This window comes from Gracilinanus agilis, chromosome 3 (assembly GCF_016433145.1).
Source record: "Gracilinanus agilis isolate LMUSP501 chromosome 3, AgileGrace, whole genome shotgun sequence".
Lineage (NCBI taxonomy): Eukaryota > Metazoa > Chordata > Mammalia > Didelphimorphia > Didelphidae > Gracilinanus > Gracilinanus agilis.
Window position 1 is genome coordinate 525965486 of NC_058132.1, and position 12159 is coordinate 525977644.

Sequence of the window (12159 nt, forward strand, 5' to 3'; positions counted from 1 at the left end):
TATATATATATAGTTGTTTAAGATAATAATCCTAATTTCTCATGTGCTTCTATTTTCTCTTCTAATCTTTTTTCCTCTGCATCTTTATCACGTTAGTCATAGTCAAGGTCTTTGTCCTTATTGTTTAGTATAATCATTTCCCAGTTTTTTTCCTATTCTTTAGAGTGTCATTTTTATAGTGTAGTAATAAAGTATCGCAGCATAACCTAATCCATTATTCTCTAATTTTTTAATTTTTTTTTGCTATTACAAATAAGACCAGTATAAATATTTTTGCCCAGCTCATTTTCTTCCTATCTTTTACTCACATTCTCAGGGTGCTGTCCTAACAGGAGGATCATTGAATGGAAAGGCATGACCCATTTCACAACTCATATCATGCATTGACAGGCTATTTTCCAAAAAGATTATGCCAATTCATAGCTCCACTAATAGTATCACATCGGGCTCTGTTTCCTTATAACTCCCTCACTGTTGATTTTTTTAATTTTTTAGACTCAAAGTTTTGGGATGGTGGTTCTTTTTTTTTTTTTATTATTAGAACCTTTGAAAGGTTTTTTCAGCTGTGGTACTAACAATTGGTTTCTTTGAGAACTTTATGACTTCTGGCCATTTATCTTGGGAATGTATTATCCCATTTTATAGGTCAGAAAACCAGGATTCAGAGAATTTAAGTGACTTTTCCATAGTCACAGACCCAGGAGTGTCAGCAAAGATTTTAACCCATGTTTCTTGACTTCCAGTTAATTACAACATGCTAGGATTGCATTTTGAGCCAGGTCTTGAAAGATGGGAGAGAAAACTAAAGATGGTGGAGGGGGGAAGAGCATGGATTGAGGCACAAAAGTGGAAAAGTACTCCACTCTGTTCTGGGTTGTGTAAAGGGGGGAAATTGGAAAGATTATGGTTGGACTGGATATTAAAGTTGGTCTCCAGGGATCTATTACTCGATTCCAGATAAGAGACCCAAGTCAGGATGACTTTTATGGTGGTTTATTTACACTTAGGAAAGTTGAAGGTAGGGAAAATGAGAGAGAGTGAAACTCTGGCCTGGACTGGAGGCCTGAACCAGGGAGGCTTAGAGGCCCCAGCAGAAGGGGCCCAGAGGTTAGTTAAACAAGGCTTCTAGCCACAAGGCCTCCTCTAAGAAAAGAGGCCTCCTTGAGGCTAGAGCCTCCAGAAACCCAAGGGAAGAGAAAGGGAGTCAGCCTAACTTACCCACATGACAATTCAAAGGGAAGCAGTCTCAGGTCTCACCTGAGCTCCTTCAACACTAAATTCAAAGTGTGAAAAGCCCCGCACAGGAAGTTACAATCATATTTAAAAGATAGCAGCTTTTGTCACTTCCTGCGTCCAGCCTCAACCCTCTTTTTGACTGCCCAGGGGGAAGTCACTTATTTTTGATTTGTTACTTACTATCACATGTGGGTCACAGACCTCCCCTTCCCCACTTAATTCTAAGTTGGGTGGGGTGACATTATTCCTGGTGGCTAAAGTCTAAAGAATGAATGAGGGTGAGCTAATTCCAGTTACACAGATGATTGGCCAATGTTGGATGGGATGGTAGTGGGGAAGTAAGAGAATATACATACTTCAGAGTTCCTTTCCTTGAATCTATGATTTTATCAATGTCCTTTCTTCTTTTACTGATGATCCTTATTTATCTATATCTGCTTGTCTTGTCCAACTCTTGTCCATGGCCATCTGCAAATCTGCTTCAGAGAGGAAGTCTTCCTTTCATTCTCTTGGCATCACCTCAGAACCACTGGAGCACATCAATGGTGCATACACTATCCCTAATTCTTGTAACAAGACTGGTCCATCTTCTTTTCCTGTCATGCATTTTCCTGATGATATCCGTTATACTGCTTCTCCTTTACAAATAGGAAGAATAAGAGATAGAACTATCAAGGTAGATGGGAGTAAGGTTGTGGAGGTCTTTGAATGCCTTGTAACCTGGCTTCTTCCTACCTTTCCTGTCTTCATATACCTTATTCTAAACCACATGTTTTACAATCCAGAGAAAGATTATTTTGGTGAATATCCAGAGGATGGTTTGGGGAGAACATAATAAGACTGGGAAAACCAGTCCAGTGGGCTGTTTGGCAGCCCAAGAGGGTAGTCTTGAGAGCCTATGGTAGGTAGCAGTAACAGAAATAGAAGGACACATATGAAAATTGATTCAGGAAGTTGAATCAATAGGACACATTTATGCTTGTGCCTCTGCTTTTCTTTTTCTTTTTTTTTTTAAGTTTATGGTATTTTCAACACATGAATGAAATTCCTCAGGATTCAAGTTCTCTTTCAATTATATATTTTCCCTTTAAAAACAAGAATATCTGCTATTCATCCTACTCAATTATATTATGGATTGTGCATGTAAACAGAGACTTATGGGGTTTTTTAAGGATTTGTTTTCCACTCGAAAGAAAATTGTGCAGAGATTGTATATTACATGGTTTAATGAATGGTTTTTACTCAAGAAACTCGAAGTGCTTAAGAAAGCTGTTTTCTTTTCTAGGCAAAACCAAAGCTAATTGAGCCACTTGACTATGAAAATGTTATTGTCCAGAAGAAGACACAAATCTTGAATGATGGTTTACGTGAGATGCTGCTTTTTCCTTATGATGACTTCCAGGTAATGGTTTTTATTTTATTTTATTTTTTAGAAATTTTTTTTTCCATGGTTGCATGATTCATGTTCTTGCTCTCTCTTCCCCCACCCTCGACCCCCCCCCTGTAGCTGATGCTCATTTCCACTGGTTTCTTCATGTGTCGTTGATCAAAACCCATTTCCATATTATTGATAATTGTTCTAGGGTGGTCATTAAGAGTCTACATCCCCAATCATGTCCTCATCAACCCATGTGATCAAGCAGTTGTTTTTCTTCTGCCTTTCCACTCCTGTAGTTCTTCCTCTGAATGTGGATATTCTTTTCCATAAATCCCTCAGAATTGTCTTGGGTAATTGCATTACTGCTAGTACAGAAGTCTATTACATTCGATTTTACCACAGTGTATCAGTCTCTGTGTATAATGTTCTCCTGGTTCTGCTCCTTTCACTCTGCATCAATTCCTGGAGGTCATTCCAGTTCACATGGAATTCCTCCAGTTTATTATTCCTTTGAGCACAATAGTATTCCATCACTAGCATATACCACAATTTGTTCATCCATTCCCCAATTGACAGGCATGCCCTCATTTTCCAGTTTTTTGCCACCACAAAGAGCGTGGTTATAAATATTTTTGTACATGTCTTTTTCCCTATGATGTCTTTGGGGTACAAACCAGCAATGGTATGGCTGGACCAAAGGAAGGCAATATTTTAGCACTCTTTGGGCATAGTTCCAAATTGCCATCCTGATGATTGGATCAATTGGCAACTCCACTAGCAATGCATTAATGTCCCAGTTTTGCCACATCCCCTCCAACATTCATTACTCTCCCCTTGTGTCATTTTAGCCAGTCTGCTGGGTGTGAGATGATACCTTAGAGTTTTTTTTGATTTGCATTTCTCTAATTATTAGAGATTTAGAACACTTTCTCATGTGATTATTGATAGTTTTGATTTCTTTATCTGAAGATTGCCTATTCATGTCCCTTGCCCATTTATTGATTGGAGAATGGCTTGTTGTTTTTCTACAATTATTTAACTCCTTGTATATTTGAGTAATTAGGCCTTTGTCTGAGTTTTTTGTTATAAAGATTTCTTCCCAGTTTGTTGTTTCCCTTCTGATTTTGGTTGTATTATTTTTGTTTGTACAAAACCTTTTAAATTTAATCTAATCAAAATTATTTATTTTATATTTTGTAATTTTTTCTAACTCTTGTTTGGTTTTAAAATCTTTCTTTTCCCAGAGATGTGACAAGTATACTATTCTGTGTTCACCTAATTTTCTTATAGTTTCCTTCTTTATATTCAAGTCATTCACCCACTCTGAATTTATCTTGTTGCAGAGTGTGAGATGTTGATTTAAACCAAATCTCTTTCATATTGTTTTCTAGTTTTCCCAGCAGTTTTTGTCAGATAGTGGATTTTTGTCCCCAAAATTGGACTCTTTGGGTTTATCATAGACTGTCTTGCTGAGGTCACTTACCCCAGATCTATTCCACTGATCCTCCCTTCTGTCTCTTAGCCAGTACCATATTGTTTTGATGACCACTGCTTTATAGTATAGTTTAATATCTGGTACTGCTAGGCCACCTTCCTTCACGTTTTTTTTTTTTCTTTTCATTTTTTCCCTTGAAATTCTTGATCTTTTATTCTTCCAAATGAACTTTGGAACAGGGAAGAAGATCAACACTGGAAGGGTAAAGAGGTTGGAGAGAGGAAATACTTAATACTTAAGTGCATTGAAATTAACTTAAAGAGGGAAGAATAATTAGATCCATTGTGGCAGAGAATTGATTTGCCCCCTATAGAGAAGTAGAAGGGCAACAAAAGGACTGGTGGGGAGGGAAGCAACACTAGGGAGGGAGAGGGCAGGGGTATGTTAAAAAAAAGACTCTAAAGAAGAGTTCTTCCAGGACCAAGAAGGGAGAGGAGAGAAAGGGAAGTACAATAAGGGAGGGGATCTGGGGAACTGATTAAAACCAAAACATTGGTGTAGAAGGAAATAGTGCTTCCATAAAATGGAAGCAAATAGCAGAGTGCATTAGAAATCAAAATCCTACCATATGTTGTCTACAAGAAACACACATGAGACAGGCAGACATACATAGAGTAAAAATGAAAGGCTAGAGCAAAATCTATTGGGCTTCAACTGAGAAGAAGAAGGCAGGAGTTGCAATCATGATTTCTGACAGAGCCAAAGTAAAAATAGAACTGGTTAAAAGAGATAGGGAAGGTAATTACATCCTGATAAAAGGTAGTATAAACAATGAAGAAATATTAGTACTCAACATGTATCCACCAAATGGTATAGCATCCAGATTTCTAAAGGAGATACTAGAGGAGCTCAAGGATGAAATAGAGAGCAAAACTATACTAGTGGGTGACCTAAACCTTCCCTTATCAGATCTAGATAAATAAAACCAAAAAATAAATAAGAAAGAGGTAAGAGAGGTGAATGACATCCTAGAAAAATTAGAGTTAATAGATATATGGAGAAAAATAAATAGGGACAAAAAGGAATGCACCTTCTTTTCAGCAGCACATGGAACATTCACAAATATTGACCATGTACTCTTAAGGGGAAAACCAGGGGAGTTAACTTAAATATTATATGTGGGTTCAGAAGGGTGAGTAGGAGACAGGAATGGACAATAGTTGGGGACTTAACAAGTTAGGGTAACTGGATTTAACTGTTAGGGGAAATGACTGTTGACAGAAGTGACAGCCCCTAACTGTCACCCTGCCCCACCTAGACAAGGGGTCTGTGAAAACCAGCAAGCAAAATGACAAGAGGATTTGTTACAAATTTAATTAAGGGAACTATGGTCTAAAGCAGTGGTTCCCAAACTTTTTTGGCCTACCGCCCCCTTTCCAGAACAAATATTACTTAGCCCCCTGGAAATTAATTTTTAAAAAATTTAAATAGCAATTAATAGGAAAGAAAAATGCATTTGTGGCTATTACTGCCCTCCTGGATCGCTGCAGCACCCACCAGGGGGCTGTGGCCCCCACTTTGGGAATCACTGGTCTAAAGGATGGGAATAGTGGTTTCTATACTTCCAGACTATGGGCAAACCACAGGGTCAGGGGAGGAACTTATCTACACTGAACTGAGAACTAAAGCAAGACAGGGCCCAAAGAATAGCAGGACTGAAGTGGATATCCTCACTGAAGAGTCCTGACACACTCCAGCGATGTTGCAGCTCTTCCAGGACTACTAGCTGTACTCCTTCAGGTGGGTAGATCTGGGAGCTAACCCAGCCCAAGTTAACCTGCAACTCAGGTTGGGATTATTAGTCTCTACGAAAAATCTCCTACAAGTAGATGACAGTCTTCCTTCTGGATATCAGGAAATCTTGAATACCCATCTCTAACTTTATGATAGGAAGAAAAATTTTATTAGGATATAGTGCTTATAAATTAGGTCCTTAAAAATAGTTTGTAGATTGATTAATCAAGAGTTTCTTCCCCAAAAAACAGCCTGGAAAAAACTACTTTCAAGTTCCTATGTGTTATGCAGAATAACTAAAGGTTCTTGAATGATTTTAGAAGCATTTGTTTTGTGGTCCAAGGGTTAGGGCATTTAACAAAGAAAGAGCATGTTCTTATTTTGTCTCTATAGCAATGATTCCCAAAGTGGGCCTTACTGCCCCCTGGTGGGTGCTGCAGTGATCCAAGAGGCAGTGATGGCCACAGGTGCATTTATCTTTCCTATTAATTGCTATTAAAATTTAAAAAAAAATTAATTTCCAGGGGGCTAAGTAATATTTTTTTCTGGAAAGGGGGCGGTAGGCCAAAAAAGTTTGGGAACCACTGCTCTATAGAATTGAAATATATGGAGTAAATAAATTTCTTTCTTTCTTATTTGGGAAAAAAAATCCTTGGGAACATGATTTACCATTAATAGGAAAGTTCTCCTACAGAACTCTTTCCAGCAGTACACTTTTTGAATTTATTGTGACCTGAGATGTTTTAAAAACTACCTCATACAAATAATATCACATGGTAAAAAGAAAACAAGTGGAAAGTTCAAACATGACTTTTTTTTTTTTTGCCAGTAAATTTGGCAAGGTTTGTGTTCCATTTCTACAATAAAAACAGACTACTACAAATGATACTAAATGTTGACATATTTTTCCTGTAGTTTTGTGGAAGCTAAAGGTTATCTCTAGGTTCACTGAACATGACTGGCCTTAGAGTATGTGTGTGCTTTTATACTGATTAAAACAGCAAAGTGGATTCTCTAGAAATCATTTTCCTTTTGCAAATCTAGAGCACCACGTTCTTTTGGTGACGAGACTAAGCTATAAATGTTTAAGAAGCAAGAAGAATAAAACACTTCCAGTATCATCTTTAACCCCAAACATAGGACTGGCTCAGTTGTTAATGAACATAGCAGAACTAGCTTTTGGAAATTGCCTGAAAAACACCCATTTGGATTTTCCATGTTAATGATAACCTACTTTTTTTTTTTTACACAAACCAACTTTTTCTTACTAGAAATGGGTAGATCCAAAAATATTAATTTTTTCATTTTCCTAGTTTTCTCAAAATGAGAAAGCATAAATTTCAACCTAAATTTTCAGTCAGAAGATAGAGAATAAAGTCTGGTTTCAGGATTTCAGCAAGTAAGGAAACACTAACGTAGTTTTATACCATCTATGTAATTTATTGGGCAGGTAGGTGGTGCAGTGGGTAGAGCACTAGGCTCAGGAAGACTCATCTTCCGGAGTTCAATTCTATCCTCTGACACTTATTTGCTTGTGTGTTCTTAGGCAAATCACTTATCCCTGTTTGCTTCAGTTTCCTCATTTATAAAATGAGATGGAGAAGGAAATGGCAAACTATTTTGCTATCTTTGCCAAGAAAATCCCCATATGTGATCATGGAGAGTCTGATATGACTGAAATGATTGAACAACAACAATGGAAAAATAATAACAAGAAATATATAGGAACATAGGAAACTATAAACAAGGATAATTCGTGATGATGAGGTATGGAGAGATGGTGCATCTTTTAAAGCATCCCTAGAGCTCCTGCTGTGTTAACTAAATTATCATAGTAATTAAAGCACATGAAAAGATAGAATATTTAGTATGATAGGATCAACTTGTTTAATTAACTACCTTTACTTTTACTTTTACTTTTTATTTTAATTTTAACCCTAGAGGCTGGTCAAAGAAAGCAATTCACCTTAAAATAGAAAAGGAAGTGGACTGAGCAGTGAATATCAAGGGGCCAGGAGGCATTTGTGTCTATTATGACCTCAAGCTTCTTGCTATTGTATACATGACTGGGGTGAAATCAAGTGGACTGAATTAATTTTTCACTAATTAAACAGATGCTAGATGTTGTAAAGAATATAGGTTGTCTCTGCCAAATGTGTTTAATTATTGAATTAAGATATAAATCTGGGAGAGGAGAAAATATAGTTCAGAGAAAGAATGACATATTTAATGCAAGATTCATGGGACTTAAGTTAGCTCTCATTACTGTAGACTCTAAATTGATTTAGTTGGATACTGTTCATTTATATATTTATTTATTTTACCTTCTGCTTTGGAATCAGTCCTGTGTATTTGTACCAAGGCAGAAGAATGGTAAGGGCTAGGCAATGGAGTTGTAAGTGACTTGTCCAGTGTCACACAGCTAGGAAGTATCTGAGACTAGCTTTGAACCTAGGATTTCCTGCCTCTCAATCCACTGAGTCACTAAGCTGCTCCAATTGGAATTTAAATAAAAGATAACTTACCTTGTTTGTAAGGTATGCATTGAGATATCAGTCTAATTATATGGGAATTTGGGAAAAAATATTTGAAGGTGGGGAAAGATAAAAGGGGAATGGAAAAATGCTTTATAACTTTTAAAATCTGTAGATAAATGTACACTAAAAAAGAAGAAGGGGGAAGTTTTTCATATTTGTCAAGAAAAAAGTTAATTCTCTTTTTGGTACAGTCAAGGGATAGGATACTAAGATCAGTGAAGTATTCTTTATTGATTGAAATTATTACATCAATGATGAAATATATGGACTGATTTCATAAAAATTAATTTAAAAAATTACTAAGCACTTGCTATGTGCCAGGCTTTGTACTGAGCTCTATAGATGCAGAGAAAGGCAAAAGCAATCCTGGTCCAGAGAGATCACATTCTATTGGGGAGGACAGTATGCAGAAGTCTCGGTACGCACATGATATATACAGATTAATCAGAGGTAATCTCAGGCACCAGCAGTTAAGGGGGCCAGGAAAGGCCTCTTGCAAAAGGTGAATTTAAGGAGGGAAGCAGAGGGACCTCTCATTGAATTAGCTGTAACTTTAAAAAAAAATATGTGTCGAGTTAAAGGCTCTTAGGTAGCACAGTAGATGGAGTGCTGAGCCTGGACTCTTCTTCAGTTCAAATTTGTCCTCTGACTCTGTGATCCTGAGCAAGTCTTAAACCTGTTTGCCTCAGTTTCCTCATCTGTATAATGAGCTGGAGAAGGAAATGGCAAGCCTCTCCATTATCTTTGCCAAGAAAACCCCAAATGGGGATATGAAGAGTCAGACACTACTGAAACAACTAAACAGCGATAGCAAAGTGTGAGGCAGCTAGGTGGTTCATTGGGTAGAAAGCCAGGGCCAGAGCTGAGAGGTCCTCAGTTCAAATCTGGCCTCAGACCCTTCTTCATTGTGTGACTTTGGGCAAGTCACTTAACCCAAATTACTTAGCCCCTACTCCTCTTCTGCCTTGGAACTATCCTTAGTATTGATTCTAAGACAAGATAAGAAGTGGTTTTATTTTGTTGTTGTTGTTGTTGTCGTTTTTTAATGGCAAGGTGGGATCCTCAACAAATATGGTGGGAGTGCAAAGAGATACTTCATGAGAGATGAGGTTTGGAATGGCCACTATGGGTAATGGAATAGGAAATTCTTTAGGAAAGAATAATTGCCATGCTACAGTGATAGTCTAGGTGAGATAAGATAATATAGCTATGCAATGGTTTCTGATTTTCTCTAGTTCATGTTCTCCAATGCAACAGCACTTGAATCAGAACAGAGAAGCAGATAGTTGGAGGAATCCACGGTTGGTGTTTGGCAAGGCACATTGAGTGATAGGACAAGAAGGTGATCCATCCAAGGGTAGAGAAGAATATGGAGTTAGATGGATTCACTAAGAGGTTGGGATAGAGAAGAGTGTAGCCAGCCTGTCCAGGGATAATGGCCTGAGAAAGAACTAGAGATGGAGAGAGTGGAGGTCCCAGACGAGACAAAAAAACAGGTTTAGGGTTTATAAAACAGAAAGGTGGAATGATAAAGGATTATGATACGATAAAAGGAATTTCAGAGTGAATGAATATGGAAGTGGAATACTGGATGCCAAGAGTTAATTGTATGAATTGTCTTGGGGACCTAGAAAGTTGGCATATTGGAAGAAGCATCCGTATTGAGATTGAAGTCCCTTAGTATGAAGGCAAGGGTTGATGTGGAGAGGGGTTCCTGATTGATAGAGAGGAGGCAGTGTATTCAGTCCTTCAGGGTGGCAAGTAAGTTGTTTTTAGTTTTGGAGGGGAGTGTGGGGGATATTATGATTGAAAGTGAAAGTAATACGGAGAAGGAGAGGTGCAGGAAGTGGTGTTATCAGGAAGAAGACTAGTTTCAGTGTATGCCAGAAGATAGAGTGAAAAACAAAGAATTTTAATACAAAGGAAGTTTGTTAATTATGGAACGGGAGTTTCAGAGGGCACAGTGGAAGGAGGAAGAAAAGAATTCAGGTGGATAGAATTAAGGAAGCGGTCCATTGAGGATGAGTGTTGGTGGTTTCTGTATTTTTAGCCAGGTTTTAAGAATTATTGGAATAGAGAGAATATGATGGAGGGGTTGGGGTGAGTATGCTAACTATTGAGCAATAAGTTTAGGTAAACTATCATGGTTAGAGATAGATCCAGTGAGGAAGGCACTTGTTTTAACTGTTCAAGGTCCTCTTTTAAGGTGATGCTGTATTGGCAGCAAACAGGTGCCAGGTCAGTAAGAGGCAGGTAGAGGGGTCTTTATTACTAGGTTCATTAGAGCTAGAAAATGCCCTGGAGGCTAAAGAAAGGGGGAGGTAGATGTCTGGGTCCTGTCTAGTTGGAGAAAACCCTGGGGCAGGACCCCTGGAAGCTAGGAACCTGCTGGCCAAATCTTGCCATCTTGTCCGAGTCAGATCTCCAGGACCCTAGCTTAGAGAACATCTGATGCCAGAGCCTTTAAACTCCCTCATTTATTCTGTGTTCATTGTCACCCATAGGCTGTCTCTCATTATGGTTCCCTAAGCCTAGACCCTGGATCCCCTCCCCATTGCATGTATCCAGATGCTACTGGTACCCCTTCCCCACCTCTCCTTGTGGAGCTTCCCATGATTACCCCAGCTCCCATTAATTTCATCTCCTCAGACTTTAACATTTATCATCATCTGTGTCACTTAATTTATCAGTTATTTATGTTCTTTTTTTGCCTCATCAACTAATTTTTAATGTGTTTCAGTTTTGTACTCCAACTACAAAAGGACAGATTTATGTTTTATGCTTGTCTTGTTGACACACAGTCAACAAGACTTATACAAGGTTCCTTATAACATCTTGTTGATTGATATCAAATGTGTGCTAAAGAGTTTACCTTCTTATTTGTTTCAGAAGGGATTCAGAAAGGCCACCATCACACCTTTGTTCTGGTGTTAATGGGCATTTACATTTAGAGAACATTTGATAAGTGTTTTGTTATACAGTAGAGATCAGTGGGGATTAGATACTTTCAGAAGTAAAAGAGATAATACCAAGATAGATGACATTGTTTAAGAAAAAAAAAAGGAGTGTATGTGTGCAAATTTGTAATCAGAAGATCTGGGTTTGAATGCCTAGTCTGTTACTCACTGGTGGGACCTTAGGTAATTCACTTAAATTTTCTGTGCCTCATTTTATTCCATTTGTATATTGATGGAGTTGCATGAGATCACTGCTAAATTCTCTTCCAACTTTAAATCAATGACATTTAGATTTTGAAACATTTTATTTTTAATTTAATTTAAAAATATTTCTACGTTGTTCACTTTTGTAAGAGGATAATTATATAAACCCAAAACCCCAAATAAACAAGTGAAAAATCACATGCTTTCATCTGTGTTCCTACTCCAATGGTTCTTTCTCTGGAGGTGGAGAGCATTCTTTGTCCTAAGTCCCTCAGAAATGTCCTGGATCATTGTGTCGCCGAGAGTAGCTAAATCCATCACAGTTGATCATCCCACTGTGTACGATGTTCTCCTGCTTCTAAGCAGCATGTTTTAAAAAATTGCGTGATCTCATATGTAGCAGTTCTTACCTAAGAACTTTTATTTCAAGAACATTCTTTGAGCCTAAGTATCCCAGGTGACAGAAGTACTCCTTTGTCCTGATTGCCTGAAGAGAACAAATTCTACAAGTTGAATTGTGGGGTGACTTGGGGAATCTTGATCAGAACTCAATGTAGCAGCCAGAATTTTTATCTTTTAGTTAAAACTCAGAGAACAGAGTATTTCCCTGTGTATGAG

At 37.9% G+C, this 12159-nt stretch overlaps 1 protein-coding gene across 1 annotated transcript in view; it reads left to right on the forward strand.

The window, feature by feature from the left end:
• DOCK9 (dedicator of cytokinesis 9) overlaps window positions 1-12159 on the forward strand; it is a 356201-nt gene that overhangs the window by 170761 nt on the left and 173281 nt on the right. Inside the window, exon 2 of the mRNA XM_044669345.1 lies at window positions 2522-2638. Coding sequence (XP_044525280.1) covers window positions 2522-2638 — 117 coding nt within the window. The remainder of the gene's footprint in view (window positions 1-2521; window positions 2639-12159) is intronic.